At 42.4% G+C, this 19,579-nt stretch overlaps 1 protein-coding gene across 2 annotated transcripts; it reads right to left on the bottom strand.

Moving 5' to 3' along the window:
* Positions 1-1,468: 1,468 nt before the first annotated feature.
* On the bottom strand, positions 1,469-19,081 carry LOC143293005 (axin-1-like). Of its 2 annotated transcripts, none has more exons than XM_076603784.1 (11): positions 18,514-19,081; positions 13,730-14,758; positions 12,774-12,923; positions 9,547-9,652; positions 8,189-8,332; positions 6,929-7,644; positions 6,454-6,588; positions 5,532-5,750; positions 4,689-4,817; positions 3,687-3,884; positions 1,469-2,153 (listed from the first exon to the last, which is right to left on the bottom strand). In XM_076603784.1, exons 2-11 carry the CDS (start codon positions 14,680-14,682, stop codon positions 2,027-2,029), a joined length of 2,877 nt encoding a protein of 958 aa, XP_076459899.1. In that variant the 5' UTR covers positions 14,683-14,758; positions 18,514-19,081; the 3' UTR covers positions 1,469-2,026. The 2 variants fall into 2 exon arrangements, with proteins under 2 accessions (XP_076459899.1, XP_076459900.1); XM_076603785.1 differs by lacking the exon at positions 18,514-19,081 and adding an exon at positions 15,615-15,734.
* Positions 19,082-19,579: the final 498 nt, after the last annotated feature.

The following is a 19,579-nucleotide window of genomic DNA, read 5'->3' as shown; positions in this document are numbered from 1 at the left end:
TTTGCCACTTGAAATACACACACAGTGACACAATTCTCCTGCTTCCCCCCCATCCCCCTCCCACCCCTGCCCCACCTCTTTCCCATCCCACTTTATGTCCAAAGTTCAATGTGAGAGAGGGAGGGAGAGAGAGAGAGAGAGTACGATAAATCTGTCAAATGCTTTTTGTAAAACAAGTGTCAGCAAACCCTTGTCATGACCAAAGACCCCTAAAAAAGACAGATGTGGGTCAGTCAGACCTTGAACAATTAAAAGCACTTAATCAGGGGCAGACACAGAGTGAAGGATCAATCCGATAAAAGAAAAACAAAAAAGGAGAAAGAACTGTGTTGCACATTAGAAAATAACTGTGTCCAATGCAAGCACCTCTTGGAACCCCATCCCCCCGTCACCCCAACCCCCCTCCTCCAGCCTCCCTTCTTCAGAAAGATTTCTGTCACCTCAATATTTCACATAATATCACTGCAACAAAACAAGGTATTAAAAAGCAGTCTAAAAAGATTAGCTATTCCTGCACTATGAGAGAGAGGATGGGGAGTGGATTTAAAATAACAGGTTTTAAAAAGTTAACTTATCATCAATCATATCCAGACAAGACCACAACAGAGATCAGTTCGGTCATGGAGACCAACCTGTGCTCAGTCTCTGACAGTATGTTCATGTCACTTCAGACATTACAGAGCAAAAACCAAGCTTTGGAACATCTGAGCATGATTCTAAAATTCACAAATGAACCGCTCTTGAGGTGAGAAGGTGCCCAAGACTTTCCTTAGTCAAGAGGACAAAATGTATATATATTTACTGTTTTGGAAGCTTCTCCTTTTTGTTTTTCACTGACTGGAAAAGAAAAAAAAGGGATATCTTCTTTCTCTCCCTCTGATCATTGTGGTCAGTTTTCATAACATGACTAATGAATCACTAACTGGTCATAATATTAATATATATATGTACACCCACTTCTGAGTCTCTCTCAAACACACACACACACACACAGCAACACATCTGTACATCCACACATTTACATATTATCATTATTATGAACTTTTTCTTATGGTTTACAAAAGTGTATTTCGTTTCCAAACAGCAGAACAGTGGAGGGAGGGGCAAGGTCAGGTACAGAGGTGGCTGGGTAGATGGGTAGCGCAGATGATTGTCATTTCCAGTGAGGCAGAAAACGTTTTTTTTCTCTGAGTGACTCAGCAGTGTTGTCAGTAATGTAATAACCTCCATGTATGTACTCAGCACTATCCTAAACCTCTGTGTGTGTGTGTGTGTGTGTGCACCACCAGTGGAGAAAACATCTCCGTCACACTCCATGCAGCCAGCATCACCCAGCCCTGCCACACAAAGCCACACAGCCCTGCCACACAACGCCACACAGCCCTGCCACACAACGCCACACAGCCCTGCCACACAACGCCACACAGCCCTGCCACACAACGCCACACAGCCATGCCACACAAAGCTACACAGCCGTGCCACACAGCCCTGCCACACAACGCCACACAGCCCTGCCACACAACGCCACACAGCCCTGCCACACAGCGCCACACAGCCCTGCCACACAACGCCACACAGCCCTGCCACACAGCCCTGCCACACAGCGCCACACAGCCCTGCCACACAAAGCCACACAGCCCTGCCACACAACGCCACACAGCCCTGCCACACAACACCACACAGCCCTGCCACACAACACTAGTCACTCTGGACTATAACCAACAAAGTCACCACACATCAGCTGGTAAGTCCTCCTCACTTCTCCATCACTTGCAGGCTGAAAATCATTAATGGACGTGGACTCTGGAATGGTGGCTGGTACTCCATGAAAAACAGGTCGGGGACTGCTGCCGAGCAGTTTTGATGACAACCACTGCTGAGCAGCTCACATGGCAATCAACCAGTGATCAGCAGTTTCCCATGGCAACCATCACAGCTGAGCATTTCCCATGGCAACGACCACTCGCTGAGCAGTTCCAATAGATACCAAGCAATGGATGACATTACTAGTAGCTTGACTGAGCTTTCAGTCCACCCTCTGAACCTGGGCCACGATCTTTCCGTTCCACGTGGGCACCACTGTGCTGTCGTCTTTCACCTCTTCAAACACGGCGCCCTCTCCAAACTCATCACTGTCCCGTTTGAAAAAGTACCTGCACACATACACAATATATCTTTATTCATCCATCTGGAAATCCACTGGCTTGTCACTCATCCACCACTGTATCCAGTGCACATAAAACAACATGCAATTATTTTTTATTAAAATGTTCAGCAGTCAGATGAAACGTATGTTTCAATACTATATAAAAGAGCATGGATAAACTTTTAAAAAAATAAATAAAAAATAACTGTAATCATCAAAAACACACTCAGTCCCCTTGAAAACACCAACAAACAATGTAGAGGCTTAAGCCAACAAACTGAAAACACCAAGTAATAATGCACCTTATTGAGAAAGCGAAACTGAATGTGCCCGCTGCAGAACAGAACTACCTGAACTCAGTCCAAGGGAAGGCAACCAGATGTCAGAGATCTATTAGTATGCAAGGAGGGGGAGTAAAAAGTTTTAAAATGTTCAGCAATCAGAAGTATACATGTTTTGATATCATCAATACATCAATATAAAGAATACAACTGTTCATAAAATAAAATAAACACAAAAATAAAAATTATATATAAGAATACTGAATGACAATAATCCTGCAGAAAAGAAGCAAAATACACAAAAAAGTCAACATGATTGTGAATTCTTTTCATACTGAGTACACAGCTCATCTGTTCATTAACACAAAAACTATAATGATGGAGGGACCACTTGTAAATCAATAAATAAAACTTTTAAAAAAATTTTTTTTTAAAAAATGAAACGCTATTTTGTCCCCAGAAATATTTTTGGAAATAAGTTGTTTGGTGTTATTTTGTCCCCTGAAATAATGTTTTGGAATATTTAACTGGTTTTGTGCCATTTTGTCCCCTGAAATAATTTTGGGAATAACAAATTTGGATTGCTGCTGTTTTGCTCCCTGAAATAATTTTTGGAATAACTTTGGTTTGGTGCTATTTTGTCACCTGAAATAATTTTTGGAATAACTTTGGTTTGGTGCTATTTTGTCACCTGAAATAATTTTTGGAATAATTTTGGTTTGGTGCTTTTATGTCCCCTGAAATAATTCTTGGACTAAGTCTTTCTATGGGACTGGTTCTGGATCTCCGTCAGTTACCAACTCTGTCCTCTTTCAAAACAAACTTCAAAACCCACTCTTCAAACAGTCCTTTGTGTGTGATGAAGCATAGCTATTTGTCTACATTCTTCCTCCTCCTACCCACCCCACTTTGCCCTCTACTGAGTTATCATACAGTGTGTGTGTGTTTGTGGGTGCATGTTTGTGTGTGCCTGGGTGTGTGTGTGTGCGAGCGTGTGTGCGTGTGCGTTTAGGGTATTTTTTTCCTGCGCACGCATGTGTATGTGTGTGCATATGTGTTTATACCTGCAATTTGTAGTATTGTCTTGGTGTATTGATACACATATATGTGTTGTTTTTTCAAGTGCAGAGGTATGTCATTATGCACCATTGTATGTGTTGTTTCATGGAAAGCCCTTAGAGCCCATCACATGGGGAGTTTGCACCATATGAGTACTATCTATTATCACTATCAATAAGAAACTGTTCTGCGGGACTCACTTGAAGCTGCCCTTCTTGGTGTTGAGGTGCTTGATCTGCTCCAGGGTGATGGCTCGGCCCGGCAGGGTGAAGCGGAAGGGGATGGGCTCCTGCTCATAGTACATGCCCACCACCACACTGTCGCTCTGAGAACTGCCGCTGCTGCCACCGCCTGTCGCCGCTCTAGATGGCCGCACTGCCGAGACGCCGGGGCCACTTCTGAAAGAGATAGTGCAAAGGTGGTGTCACTCCTGTATTGGCTATGTACAGTAAACTACTTTTTGTTAATATACACTGTATCTAAAAGATTTTGGTGTGTACATTTTTTGCGTGTCACTCATGTCTTGGCTGCGTACTGTAAACTACTTTTTGTCAATTTTCCCAGTGTCTAAAGATTTTGGTGTGAGCATTTTTTGTCCCCTTTAACAGTTGACATGTTTACCACTGTTCAGTCTTTAATCTCTTCTTTCTGATGCTTCAAAGAACAGAATGTTGTCATTCACCTGATTCATTTCATCAGTACTTCTCTCTCTCTCTCTCTGAGCTAAACATATTGTGTTGTGGTGTGTTGTGTTGTGTTGTGTTGCACTGAATTGTATTGTATTGAATTACTTTGTACTGTGCTATAATGTACTGTATTGCATTTTACTTTATGTGTCACAACAGATTTCTCTATGTGAAATTTGGACTGCTGTCCCCAGGCAGAGCATGCCACAACTGTGCAATGCCACCCATATTTGTTGTCTTTTCTTTGTCAGCCAGTCTATTTGTTTTACAATCAAAGTGGATTTTACTAGTGACAACCCTTTCATTAACTACAAGCTGCACATGGGATCTCAGTTTAGTGTCCTATCTGAATGACCTGCACCCAGACCATCACTCAAGGTCTACTGAAAGGGGAGAAAATCGTGGTGAATATGGGATTTGATCTCACATACTCAGTCGATTATCTTGCTTCCTAGGCAGACATGTTCCCACTAGACCACCACCCCTCTCTTGCCTTGCCCTGGGCTACACACTTACTCTGATGTGCTGGAGGACAGATCCTGATCGACCGGGGTTCTGCGGACAGGTGGTATGTGGGTAGGGGGTGGCATGACCGAACCAGGCACTACTCGGAATTTCTCTTTGGAAGGCACACCAGTAAAAGACCTGAAACAACAACATATCTGTAAAGATTGTGGGCCTGATATAAAGCAAAGGGACTGTCTGAACTTTTCTTTTCTTTTCGTTTCTTTTTTTGTGTGTGTGTGTGTGTGTGTCTTGAAAGGTGGGGGAAAGGGGGTATTTTTCATTCACTGAAAAGGAAGCACACATATAAAATTAAAACACAGACAGCACAAAACGAACAAAATAATATGAAACACACTGCAGCAGAACATGACCGAAATGAGATGAAAGCGTTATTCAGCTGAATGTGGTCCACAAGTGTTCAGTACATACCATTCATACTTTATTTTGATCAAAATGAAAAAATCAAAAGCTACACACAACAACAACAACAAAAACTGACCAAACAAAACAGACACCATAAATTTCTATCAGTAAATGATAACAAGTCTGGTGATTCAGGTGTGGAAATATGATCCAATGATTTCCTCATCAGTAAACTGTAAAATTCATTTGCAGTTTAGTCATTTGTGAAGGACTATGACTCATAGGAGGCAAGAGATTACACTGATTGCCTTTGGGAGCCACCCTTAATCCCTCTTGGCCGAGAGAGTGGGGATGTAACTTGGGCAAGACACTCCGCTTTCATCAAATTCTAGCCCAGATAGTCAGGACAACATTTACCTCATTGTCAGACGCGACTGACTAGTATCAAACAAACTGAAGAAAACAGTGATGACCGGTGTGGTGACTGACCTAGATTTGGCAGAAGCTGAAATATGCGACTCCTCGAGGCGGCGTTTGGCCTCCTCCAGCTGGGTGGTGGGGTTGGGAGGGGTGGGGAGTGGCATGTTGGAGTCCTGCACAAAGGGCTGACTGGGGAGGGTGCCACTAGCCATCCCCCAGGCAAGTGCACCACCACGCTCCATCGATGCTGACCGGTTCGATACGTGGGCACTCATTTTGCTCTTGGAACTGATAAAGACAGAATACAATTCTCCATTAGAAACTATCCCTTGGCCTTTGTTTTTGTATGCGCTAAAGGATTTGGTCTTTCATTATGACACAATATATAGAAAGGAAAACAAAATCTGCATCCATAATCTTATTCTACTTCTGCATTCATGGGCTGCAACTCCCACCTTCAATCATACGCACGAGTGGGCTTTTACATGTTTGTATTTACCCTGCCATCTAGGCAGCCATACTCAGTTTTCAGGGATGTGCATGCTGGATATGTTCTTGTTGCCATAACTCACTGAACACTCATTACACCGACATGGATTACAGAATCTTTAATGTGCATATTTGATATACTGCATGCATACACTGGAAGAACAGTTCAGAAAATACAGGAAACGACTGCCATGGCAGAATCCCGTCAGGAATGGGACTTGACCCAGCGTTCACTAGTTATCAGGGTTAAAGCCCTGTTTCGGCATGGTGCTGTGTCTTTGAGAAAGGCAGTCTACTCCAATTTTCCTCACTCCACCCAAATGTGAATGGGTACCGGACTTCAGTTGGGGAAGGTTAAAATGGCTGAAGGAAACTGGAAAGGATTGGGCCCCATCTTCCTATGCCGAGCTCCAGACACTGTGGATACATGAATTCACTTCCCCAGTGGCCGTAGAAAGCGATTGGGCCTTTAATTTTTAGAGCACAGAAGAAAAGGACTGACCTCTGTTTGTGGGCCTGAGAGGACGAGGCAGCTGAGGAGTGGCGGTGGGTGCGTTTTGTGGAAGAGCTGCGGTCAGTGTCTGCAGAGGTGGACCCTTTGTTGCCCCGCACTGTGTCGTTGATCCACTTCATCACCCTGTCAACCAACACAGCAACCCATGTTATCACAGTGAAGTGTCAACAAAAAAATCATCAAACAGGAATAAAATACACACACATGACAGCAGAAAATGACGTGATAGACCCAAAACACCAACAGAAATCTATAGTTCCATGAGGAGAGGAAACTGTCCCATCAAGCTAGCTTCACAAAAGACGGGGCATACTGACAAACATGGTTGATGGCCCGTGCTCATTCTCAACAGCAGGAGAGGGGATTGAGAACATGCTGTTTCTTATTTTGACTGTGCTGATTTGCTTTGTCACTATGTTTAAAACATACAGCATTATATTTTTACCGACTGACATCTACTTACTTTTCACTGGAGGGATTGCTGAAGTTTGGCACAATACTCCCAGGATCAGCTTCGTACACATTGCTAACCCGACTGTCTGTGTTCCCACCACTGGCGCTCTTCCGCCCACCAGTCTTTTTGGAGCTCGCAGCCCTCCCACGAGAGTGCTCCAAACTTGGTATCTCCCGCCAGCTCACGTTACCCAGCTGCTGCTCCGCCTCCAGCCGCTGGTGCTGCTTGCTGCTACTGCCGCCACCGTAGCCGCGGGTGTGGTGGTGGTGGTGGTGGTGGTGGATGTGCTGGTGGGTCTCCTCCCTCACCACCACCCCCTTCTCCTCGCAGCCACCACTGCAGTCGAACGACCTCGACAGTGCTGGGTCTTTGCGAGCATGGTGGTGGTGGTGGTGGTGAGGCCGGGGAAAGCTGACATTGCCCAGCGACTCGGATGCCGAGCTGTGGGCAGTTGGGGGCAGCTTGGCTCTGGACCACTGTGCCGCTCGGTCGGGAGACTTGCAGAAGGGGGATCCCCGGCCCCCTGGGGGGGAGCGGCTGGTGGGGGAATGGTGGGAGCTGGACCAGACACGGGAGCAGTGGAAGTCCAGGATGCTCTCAGCGCTCTCCTCCAGCAGGCCTGACTGGGGCATGATGGGCATGAAGGTCGCTGTGGTGTTGTGGGTGGTGTTCCTGGCGAACGACCGGTTGTTGGTGGTCAGCGCCTCTTCCTCAAAAGGCTCACCCTGATGGAACAAAAAATATATAATTGTTAAGTGTCTGATTGGATATCTATGCAAGGTTATGTTTGTAAGTTGTCATTTCAGTGCTTAAACGCTTGTTTTACTCATCTGTTTCTTACAATGTCAGAGCTATCATTAATCAAATGATATATCTTTTGTTAAATCATTATCAATCATCATTATTATTACTGGGCCCATACGCTTGATTTACTGATATAAGCTTACAGTTGAGCCAACAGCAAAGTGTCAGCTGTATCATCAATTGTTTTTTTCCACTGCATTGGAAATCTACAGCTTAGTCTTTCGTGAAGGACTATGACTCTTAAACTAGAAGGCAAGATTGCAATGGCTTTTACTAGTGTTGCAGTCTTAGGGGCTGGTTGTCCTTTTAGAACCATCCCATCGGTGACTGTCCTAAAACCCTCTTGGCTGAGAAAGAGGGGATGCAAGACATCCACTGTAATCAAAATCTAGCACTGAGAGTCTGGACAGAAGTTGCCTTCCCCTGCTGTTCTCATGGTCACAGACACAACTATCATACACTGACCTGTATCATCTTCAGCCTCTCATCCACCCTAGCCACCACATCCTTCTCCTCCACCTCCTTCCTCAGCTTCTCGATCAGCAGCTGGGCAAAGCGGGCCGGGTTCGTCTCTGCAAGGTTCGGCTCCTTGGGCGCCCGCTCTGTCCGCTGTGTTGCAGAAAGACATACCTCACTCACAAGATACTGTGTTGGGTTGTGCTGTACTGTATTATATTGTAATGCATTGCACTGCATTGTATTGCTGTATTGTATTGTATTGTATTGTATTGTATTGTATTGTAACTCTTTCGTCACAACAGATTTCAGGGAGAGCACATCGCTATAGTGCAGCACCACTTTTTTTTCCTTTCTTTTTTCTCAAATACTTTTTTTCATGTCTGCAAGTGTATTTGTTTCCATTAGATCTTGAGTGGTGGTCTGGACGCTAGTCATTCGGATGAGATGATAAACCAATGTCCCCAGTGCAACATGCACACACAGAAATCTGTTGTGACAAAAAGTAATACATCAATATGTTATACCATACCCTCCAACTGGCAAAGGAGAGAAACACTATACCCACCCCCTAAAAAAATAAATAAAATAATGAAAAAAAAAGAAAAAGCAGAAAGGGATGTGTGGCGAGAGAAACACACAGGAACGACAGGGTCAGATGACAAGCCCTGTGCAACTGTGGTTTTATTAAAGAGAATGGAGTGACTACTGGCATAGCTCTGACAGAACTGTGTCACGGTATCTGCTGAACTTGAATGCTGTAAGTCTGATGTATTAATCAGAACTTTATTTTATTGGTCTCAGAACCACTACAAAATAACTTTATTTCACTGTTCTCAAAAAGCAAAATTGCCACAAAATCTCCCACTCATTCTTTTCAAACATCAGAAAACAAACTGCTGATGCATGAATTATTTTCTCTGTCTCTTTCTCTCTCTCTGAGTCTCTCTCTCACTCCTTACATAAATCTATTGAAGACCAACTTCAGGAACTTCTTTCTCCATCTGCCATCCCCGATCCTATCATACTTTCCCTGTTTTCAATCCAGACAGATGAAGAAGAAAGGGGGGGAAAAAAATAAATGAAAAGAAAAGTATCTCATTTTCTCAGTTAAAAGAACATCCAGCTGCCAGGATCAAGCCCCTTCCTCATCCCTTCCCCCTACCACTTCCTTCCTCCCCCCTCCATCCCACGCCCCCCCCCACCCCCAGCCCCCTCCTGAACCCCCCTCCCATCCCCCATCCACCCATTCCCCATGCAGGAGTGAGAATGCCCTCTGGTGGAAGTGGTGGAGGCAGGCCTAGCACAGAGAGTAGAGGGAGGGAGCTGTATACTGTATCTAGGCTCTTTGGGCCTAGGAAACTCACGGGAATGATTTGTGTGTGCAGACCCGTCCTGTGCTCTCTGTTCTGCAAAGCATTTGTCTTCATTATCTTTTTGTACCGCCTGCGGCTGTACGTCATCCTGCCATCTCTGCAACACACACACAGAAAATTAAACATACGCTTGTCAGAATGAGAAACAAGTCCAATAAGCCCAATTTTTGCAACACAAAAAACAAAAAAATCTCATTCTCCTGTATGACTGCCAGTGTGAGAAACTTGTCTAATAAATCCAACTTTCAGGCCTGGTATTGCTGAGTTGTTCCTGTGCCTTTTTGTTTTCTTCTTCTTCTGTTTTGTTCTTAGTACTTCATCTTTCTGTAATTCATTTTAATTTCAGAAACTGCAAGAAGAGTTCCCTTCACCTGGATTTAATCTAATGGATAACCCAGTTTCCACAGTTATTTCAGATCAGACTATATATATATTCAAAACTAGTTTTCCCAGTTTACTGGTTAAACATAAAGTCAATAAAGGGTTGAAAGTATATGTAAGATACCATTAAACTTCACAAGTCCCATTGCCCTAGAGATATAGAGCTGGATAAAATCCTATAATACCACTAACACTTGATCAAGTGACTGACCAAGTAAAATCCTACAACTCCCCCCCAATCCTCCCAGTCTCTCCCCAACATTCATACACCAAAACAAAAGATAAAAGTCTCTGCTCATCCCAGAAGCATACAGTTTTGTTGTTTTTTTTGTTTTTTGTGCGTTTTTTTTAAAGACAGTATCAGAGCTACCATGCTTGTTAATAACAGGATTAGACATTTTACAGTATTCACTTACACTCAATTACAGCCATAATCCCTTTCTCATTCATTCACAAAGCAGACCTTGAGTTTTAAGTGTGTTCCAAAAACAAAGTCCCTGATACTGAAGTCAAGAGGAATGTCAATATAACAGAAAGAAAGAACTGAGAAAAAAACACTATTTCTACATTTTTTAAATATAAAAGAATGAAATAAGATAAATAGAATAACATGTTAAGAAATTTAACTATGATAATATGAAAGCATTTTTTTTAAGAACAGCATGACATATATATATATATATATATATATATATATATATATATATATATATATATATATACACACACACACACATATATATATATATATTTGTGTGCGTGTGTGTGTGTGTGTGTGTGATCTCAGCTTATTTTGATACAATTCATTTGTTTTGATCATACATATGGACTCCTGCACTGTTTTTTTTTTTTGGTTTGGTTTGGTTTTTTTTGTTGTTTGTTTTTTGTTTGGGTTTTTTTTGTTTGTTTCTTTTTTTCTTTGTTTTTGTTTTTTGGTGCTTTTTTTGTTTTTGCTTTTTCCTCAGCTACTCTGTTATTCAAAACTTCTGCAGAGCAAACCATCATTTAACTAGTAATGTATATGTCACTTGTCAGGGTGTGTGTGTGTTTAAATCCACACACACACACACACACACACACAGAGTCTGCATATCACAAGTACATGACTGGCCAATGTCAAAAACAGGAAAAAGACCGCTTGTCAAAAATCTTTAATTTTTTTTTTTTTTTTTTAAGTTCTCAATTTCCCTTTATTCATAACCCACAAATTATGGTGAGAATGAATGTGGAAAATAAGACTGCTCAAAATCAAAGGGTTAACACTGGGATTTGTGATGCGTGAATGAGTGGGTGTCTATGGATGGAGGGAGAAAAGAAACCGGGAGGGAGGGAGGGAGAGAAAGAAAGAGAGAGAGACACAGAGAGACAGACAGTTAAAGAAAGAGGGACAGAGGCTGACTGCCACTGAGACTGAGCCTCAAGAGACACGGAGAGACTTCTCGAGTTACTGGCCTCTGACCTGAAGGACATAACCCAGCGTCTTTAAAACACATTTTACTCCTTTGGAAGAGCTCGCCTACACTCTGCAGCGGGCAGCTCTTTCACCCCCACCAAACAGTCGATCACAACTGTTGTTGGCTTTGGCTACTCCACGAACTCTTCTTCTTCTCGTTCTCACTCCCCCCCACGCCCCACTCCCCTTCCTACCCCCCTTAACCCTCCTCTTCCTCCCCCCTCCCCCTTTCCCTCACTGTGGACACAGAGAAAACACACGGCCAGCGAGGCCAGCAAAGGGAAACTCGTGTGCTCAAGCCCGAGAGATCAAAGCCAGCCTCTTAGTCCTCAGATAAAAGGCCCCACGAACGTGTAAGTGCTTGGTGCCGTCTCTGAAGGCTGCGCAAACCGCCGCGCGCCCACCCTTTGATGTCCTTTGCCGGGCCTGGGCCCGATCAGCCCCTTCAAGGCTTCAAAGGGCGCTGATCTGACAGCCAGCCAGACGCTTCTTTAATAGCCTGCCGCCGCCGCCGCCGCAACAGTCCAACTCTCTCTTTCTCCCTCTACTCTCTTTTCCCCATTGATACACATAAACAGACCAGAAGCATCATCGCACAATGGGAAGATCGACATCACTCCTCTCTCTTTTCGTCGATCTATCACAGACCGGCAGCATCATCGCACAATGGGCAAGATCGACGTCGCTCCCCTCTCTATAGCAGAATAGATCTATCCATCGCTCTGCCCTGCTACTTGCACTGGACAGTGAGCCTGTTTCTTAGACACTGATGTCCAAACAAGACTCTTTTTTTTTTTTTTATCAACTTTCAAGTCAGCCTGCATATTACTGCAAGTATTATTACTGAACCATCAGCCGCTGAACGTGATGTTCCATAAAATGATAAATGGATAAGCTAAAAACAACTTCCAGATTTTAAAACTTTTTACTTTACTGAATAATCTTATACTATCACAAACAAATGCACACAAACATCAACAACAACCACACTTGTTCCTCTTTCTCGTGTGTTTGATGTGCTTGCCACAATGTGTCATTGTTATTTTTTTGTTTCTTTTTGTTGTTGTTGTTGTTGTTTCTACACTAATGTATTGCATGCATGATGTAAACACACATGGGAAGTTATGAGGAAGAATGTTTATGATGTCGATACATGTACTATACATCTATAGCCTTTTCATCATCAATAGTTCAACACTATAATTCAGCTTTCAGTCTGCTGTCTATCATTATCATCAACCCTTTTGCCATTCCACAATACCATTTAGAACTTTGAACACATACACTGATACAGTATACATGTACACACAAACACATATATCTTTTTAATGACAGAGAGCTGTAGCATGCTTCATCAACAACCAACAAAACACTAAGTACTTACGCACTACTGGTGTCTGTCAGAGACACTGTGTCATCAGTATGGGCATCACTGGACAAGCTCTGCAACTCGCTGTCCTGAGCCGACACCGGAGCATAGGACACATGGGCCGGGTAAGTAGACTGGCATGCTGGGCTGAAGGAATTGTTGCCCCTAGAAAGTTGGATGGAAATACAAAACTTATATTCTGCAAAAATTATCTGTACAAAAAGTTTGAATAAAAAATTTATAAAAAAAAAAAAAGGTGACCAGTCAGTTTCGACTTCCCTCCACTTTCAGGCTTGGGGTGAATTCCTAACTTCTGTCAGTGTCTTCTGAGTTCAGTGTCGGCATATATTCATGGTGGGGCAATTGTTGGAGGGACTTGATATTGGTCACCACTCTGGAGAGGACTCAGTCCAACTCCATGACAAAGCAACTATTGTCATTAGCGTGGGGCCTAATAATACAATGTGGTATTCAGCATATGAGTCTGAACAAGGATTACTGAACACCACTGAGGTGACTCAGTAGTAATGCAGGGTCTTCTCTGGTGCATGGCTTCCTGGTGACCATACATTGATAGTTCCCTGTGGACCACTGTCAGACAAACTTGGATGAGGTTAAGTATGGAAAATCAGAATGAGAGTAGTGTTATGTCATTGACATGATAAGGCAGTGAAAAAAGGCTTCTGCTTGCTTCAGTAAAAACTACTTTCCATTCATTCCACACTGACAATCATTCATTTTATTAACAGAATTAAAAGTGATGAATTGTATGAAAGTTGTAATAGTTAAGTGGTTGCATAGCAACAGGACTAGTTTACAAATGAAAGTAGTATTTCCAGATATGAAAAACAGAATATTGATACAAAATCAAATATTGCATAATAACTTCTCTTCAGTCTTTTTAATTCAAGTCTAAAAATGAAACAATAATATCAAACATGGCAATAATACCATTACAAAGCCACACTTACCCCACCATCGTTTCTGCATGTCTGGAGGCACTGCGGAAATTCGGTCGACCATCTGGCGTCTTGGGGGCCACAAATACTCCACTACTGGACGCAATTTCCTCTGCACCAAGTTCTTTATCCTCATGCAGCACAGGAAGTAATCCAGTCTGTGATACATGGGCCGCAGAGTTGGACCCACTAGAATTATGACTCGACTTTGGTGACTCAGCATAATTATTAACATATTGCACATACAGGTCAGAATTAAGGAAAGCAGGATAGGACACATCACGAAGGTGGGCTTCAACTTCCAGCTGAGCCTCGTCAAACACACACTGATCAACTTTTGACTTTTGGCTGAGCTTATCAACTATCTCCTTCTTCGTTTCTTTTGATATGCTTTTCACTTTATCAAAGCGAACATAAGCTTTGAAAATCACTTTCACAATGTTGTGCACATCAACAGCATCACTGTTTGCTTTTCTCTTCAGGCCATGACAGGCCAGCCAGAACTGTAGTTCTTCAGATCCACCTTGCTCCAATTCCAAGTAGTCTTTAAACAATGCTACTCCTTCACTGTCGGACAGCAAATGGTTCAAGTTCTCTGCCCACCTGAGATGAGGTGGGGTGATGTTCTCAGAGTAAGGCGGTGAGCTCGCAGCACTTCCCTCAGGCTCAAATCCAAGTGGTGCTTCCACATCTTCATCATCGACACCTGGAGGAAGGGTACTGCTGGTGACATCTCTTTTCTCCAGGTTAGACTTGCGAGGTGTAGCCGCAGGGGGAGGTGCTACCTCCCCCTTGTTGAACGCCGCTGTTTTGCACAACTTCCTGCGAGACCCATTGTTACCACTGGACATGTCTCCATTTGACCGCAGTTCATTTTCCTCCCCTGGCACTGGTGGACGCGCAGAAATCTGAGTGAAGCCCTTATCACCAGATTCGTTAAGGAATTCAAAGACTTCAGTTGCCATTGTCTGCACAGCAACTTGGCCATTGTTTCTTCATCTCTGCCATGCCATTCTTCCCAGCGTTGTGATTATATTCTGCCTGCAAACACAATTTCATTTCTAAAGTTTACAATAGTACAATAATATATATTTTCATGAAATGCAAATTTGTTTGTTTTTTTTACATCTATACATAAATAAATAAATATGTACATAAATGCATGCATACATACATATAAACAAATATGCATACATAACATGGCTTTAACTAGTTTAAGCAAGCAAATGATTTATCTGCATAACTATAATAAAAAAAAATAATAATAAATTAACATAAGCTGATGATCCACTGAGCTGTCATACAAAGAATACCTAAGACAGTCAATGGAATAAACTGAAAATTTTCATCTTACATTAATGCAACACACACACACACACACACACACACACACACACACACACAGAGAGAGAGAGAGAGAGAGAGAGAAACACATTACATACCCAGTGAGAAAGTTACAAAACACTGACACTGTTACACACACACACACACACAGAGACATGTACGCACGCGCGCGCGCACACACTCACACACACACGTATAATACACCCACAGGGTGTAATTTCATCCCCTTCCCACTCCTCCATCCCAACCCCCACCCAACCCCCAAAAATCACAAATTAACTGATAAAAAGGGCATACACTGGAGACATGGGGCTTGATCATCGAGAAGACTATAAAACCGAAAAATCTTCGGCATGTTGAACGTTAAGACTTAAGTGCTCCTATTAATCAATGGCCAAACTGTGCTAAAGTGGGGGATATCAACTTTTCACGCTATCAGAAGTTGCAGTTCTGGGTTGAGGGATCGCGATGTCTACTCTCGTCTGCAAAATCACTTCATTTCCTGAATTCATCGGTACTGTACACGTGTTGACTGCCGTGTCGTTACACTTACCGAGCCAAACGATAGAAGCCATTCTTAATCCAACGAGAAAGCGGGCATGAATGTTCAACAAGTTATACTTTTGCTACAAACATGTGTTTTCGGCAGTGCACAGGAAGTTCCAATAACGCCATTATCACCCCTTGCAGACCGATAGGTGGCGTTCTTGATTGGACGACAGGCACACCAGAATTTTTTTTTTTTTTTTTTTTCAAAAAACACGAATAACTGATCGTTTGCAAAAGTGATGAAAAGATCGACCAAGATCGCTTGTGCGCTTGACTATATAAATGCTATAAAATTCTTGCAAACATCAGGTCTACTTGAGAATGCGATCTTCGTACTTTCGAAATTTTTAATCACTCACAGAACTCGAACATCCCCCACCCCTTCCTTCCCTCATGCTTCGCCAACAACAAGTCTTGAAAATTCACAAAAAATGATGGGCATTTAAAAAAAAAAAAAAAGGTAGACATCATTAATCACCGTTTCTGCATACTAGCTGGCTGATTTAAAACCACATAAATAAGGAGTGTTGAAGAAAAAAATATATGTGTACAAGTTCTTTTTTACAAAGTAATTTCTGATTTTTCTGTCTCAATGAATAATCTAAATACATGTGTCAGCAACAACAACAAAAATACACCAACAAATAAATTACCTGTGTAATACATTTAATGAAATAATGATGATGGATAACAACATATTTCTTTTTGATGTTAATACTAACAATACTTATAATAATAACTTAAAAGTATATGCTACTATACTGGTACTTTACATACTCCTTTTATGTGAAGTCTGTTACTTAAAATAAAGATATATGGACAGACTGAGGGTTTGTGAATATGGTTGTCCTACTCCTTGTTGTGCACACTAAAACAGAAAAGTTTGTAAAGGGACATGGTTGAGGGAAATATATGTCTCCACATTTATATGTATGAATTGGAAAACTTGTACCAAGAGCTTCTATAGTTTCCACTTTTTACTCCTACTGCTCCAACAAAACAAGAAATATAGTCAAATGATTCCAAATTTACAATAATTACTTTTTTATGGCAACACTACACTTAAATGACAACAACTTTCAAGGCATCTTTCACTTTCCCACACACAAAAAACGACACAAGTCTCTTTAAAAGAAGTGTATCAGAGCATCCAAAAAACAAGGAAATAAAAATCCAGAAACACCAAACAGCACAAAACTATAAACACCGAGAACGAATGTGCTGGAAACGATCAGCCCATCATCTTCACATAATGAAAGCTAAAAATGATGCTGCGCTCCATGGAGGATAGCCCATTTGGCAGAGATGCTGGCTCACTGCTGTTAAAGAGTGATGGTCCCTGCCAGTGGGCCGACATGGTGAGTTAAATTAGCTGCAGCTTCTGAGCCAGGCTCTGGAATGCCTTTAATCAAAATCACTCCAGCAGGAAGGCAGACGAGTTCAGATTAGCTTTTCAACTTGCTCCTGAATAACTAGGGAGACTTGTTTTTTGGTTTTTGGTTTGTCTGGGTTTTTTGGTTGTTGTTTGTTTTTACAGTTATGATTGTCAGCAGCTGTACATACACAACACACAGCTGCTGTCTGCTTTCTATCCTGTTTTGTTTTTGGTCATGCATGAAAACTTTTCACCCACCCATGTCTGAAAGTGTGAATGTGAGTATATGCACACACATGGCTGCACTATCTGGTATTTGTCATTAATTTCTTCACATACAGTGAAACACACAGTGACACCAGTGACATACAGTCAATTTTAAAAAAATAGGATTTTACGAAGCTTTACTTACTGCTCCCATGATAGCTATTACTTAGATTAAACTAAGTGCTATGTTTAGGTTTGACCACAGAGTTGCAGTTACTGTATTCAGCATAAAGACAGTGTTCATTAATATCTGTATATATTATCTATATCGGCAGCATTCCTACTGTAAACTTACAGTGTTCAAACACTGAAAGTAACCAGAAAAACAAATTTTGTTAGATGAAACAAACTGTAAAATGCAAAATGGAACTCAGTTTACTTAAGTAGTGCTTGTGTGTGATACTTGAATATATCAAGAAGATTTAAATCATTTAGTATTGTATTTTCTCTAGATGTAAGAGAAATAGGCATGGTCTTTCCATGTCAGGAAAGATATCATGCAGTGTAATTAAGTATATTATATATGCCTGAAACACACACACACACAATATACACACATACAGATGTAAATAAACACATGCTTGAACACACATAAGTGCACAACCCCCACTGCCACCCCCTCCCCCCCACCACCACCCACCAACCCCCTACACCCTCCCACACACACACACAAAGCATGAACACATGCATGCACACACACACACACACACACACACATAGGGATCAGGTCAGGGACTGTCACACAAAATGGAAAGATCCAATCAGACCATAAATCAGAAAGTGAGTCAGAGATAATTCAAGTAAGAGTTACTGATCGACAGATTCACTGATTCCACATAGGCAGCAGATTGTGAATGTTTGTGTCCGCTTGCACCTGAGATTTAAGGGGCTGTAAATACTGCTAAAATGTAATTCCATGAGAGCATGACCTTTTCTCCAGCACTTAGGGGGCTGAGAGGGGTCAGTGAGACTTAAAGTGAAAGCTCTCTCTTCTCCCTCCGTCTCCTCTCTATCCCGACACACACACACACACACACACACACACACACACACACACACACACTGATTACTACCCTGACAGGAAACCCCTACCGCTTGTAAGAAATATTTTAACTAGAGACAAAAAAAAAAAAAAAAAAAAAAAAAAAAGACAGAGCACCACAGGCACGCACAGTGACACAGAAAACACATTCTTTCTTCAAACACGCTGGCTGTCTTCAAACCAGCAGAAACACAGAATGGCCGAAAACTAAGAACTCACCGGTTTTTAACAGAAGAACAGACTCATGCGTGCATGTTCAGAAAATGTTCACATGTGTATCCACAAGCCAGTGACAAGAAGAAGAATAAAACAAACTTTGACAGACCCCCGTCGGTAGAAAGCCAGCGGATCACAAGCACATACCCCGCGGACGACCAAGGATCTCGTGACGTCACAGGCTTTGAAGCGCCGCACCAATGAATGAGCCGCTAAATTTAGCTGGAGAAACACATGCCGGTAGAGTCCATAAAACGTAGGTGTTCAGGGTCTACGTAAAATGCAGGTTCGCATGCAATTCTTTGACTTTTTACTTTCTATTGTGTACATTACATAGAAGATATAGTCAATTTAACTCAGACATGAAACTTCAAATCTTTCTTTACTCAGCACGCACCTAAATCACAGTTTGTGCGGATGAATCTTCCAATCCTCACACCCCTCTTCGGAAGTTAGATGATAAAGTAGCGTCTTTGATCCCGGCTTCTGTTTTTCCTTGCTTCTGTCAGTAGGCCTAGAGGTGGTTCATTTCCATCAAGAATCTTTGAAGTGGTGGCGCAACTATCGTGATTTGATTGACAAAACAACAACAACAACGACAAACAAAAAAAAAAAAGAAAACGAAGAAATTTCAAACGAAAGATCAGGCCGGACCTTGGACGCTTTGTCAAAGGCTTCTGCACTCTGGGCGTCTGTTCTCAATCTGCCGCCTCTCACGTTGATCCAGGTGCTAGCTTCACCCACCCCCACCCCCCTTCACAAAACAGACCTGCGTGTCTGTGTATGAATGTGTTGTGTGTGTGTGTGTGTGTGTGTGTGTGTGTGTGTGTGTGTGTGGCGCGTGTCAGTGTCTGCCGTGTGTACATGTGTGTGTGTGTGTGTGTGTGTGTGAGGGAAAGGGGTACTGAGTTAAAAAGTTGAACTGAACTTCACTGTCACACAGTGTCAGAACTTCACTTTCACTGAAACCGTGTGACGTGACCAGTCTGTCTGTCTCCACACCAGAGATATGTTTTACACTGTGAGCACGGCAGATCATAAGAACAACAGACTTAAGTGTTGTAAACAA

Source organism: Babylonia areolata, chromosome 18, assembly GCF_041734735.1.
Source record: "Babylonia areolata isolate BAREFJ2019XMU chromosome 18, ASM4173473v1, whole genome shotgun sequence".
Taxonomy (NCBI): domain Eukaryota; kingdom Metazoa; phylum Mollusca; class Gastropoda; order Neogastropoda; family Buccinidae; genus Babylonia; species Babylonia areolata.
The sequence above is the reverse complement of the archived record's forward strand: the minus strand, read 5'-3'. Positions and strand labels throughout refer to the sequence as shown.

Coding starts and splice junctions, on each gene's coding strand:
- LOC143293005 (XM_076603784.1), bottom strand. CDS start 14,682: ATGGCAACTGAAGTCTTTGAATTCCTTAACGAATCTGGTGATAAGGGC. Junction 3,885..4,688: donor CTGTCCTCCAGCACATCAGA/GTAAGTGTGTAG, acceptor TATCTCTTTCAG/AAGTGGCCCCGGCGTCTCGG. Junction 2,154..3,686: donor ACCAAGAAGGGCAGCTTCAA/GTGAGTCCCGCA, acceptor GTATGTGTGCAG/GTACTTTTTCAAACGGGACA.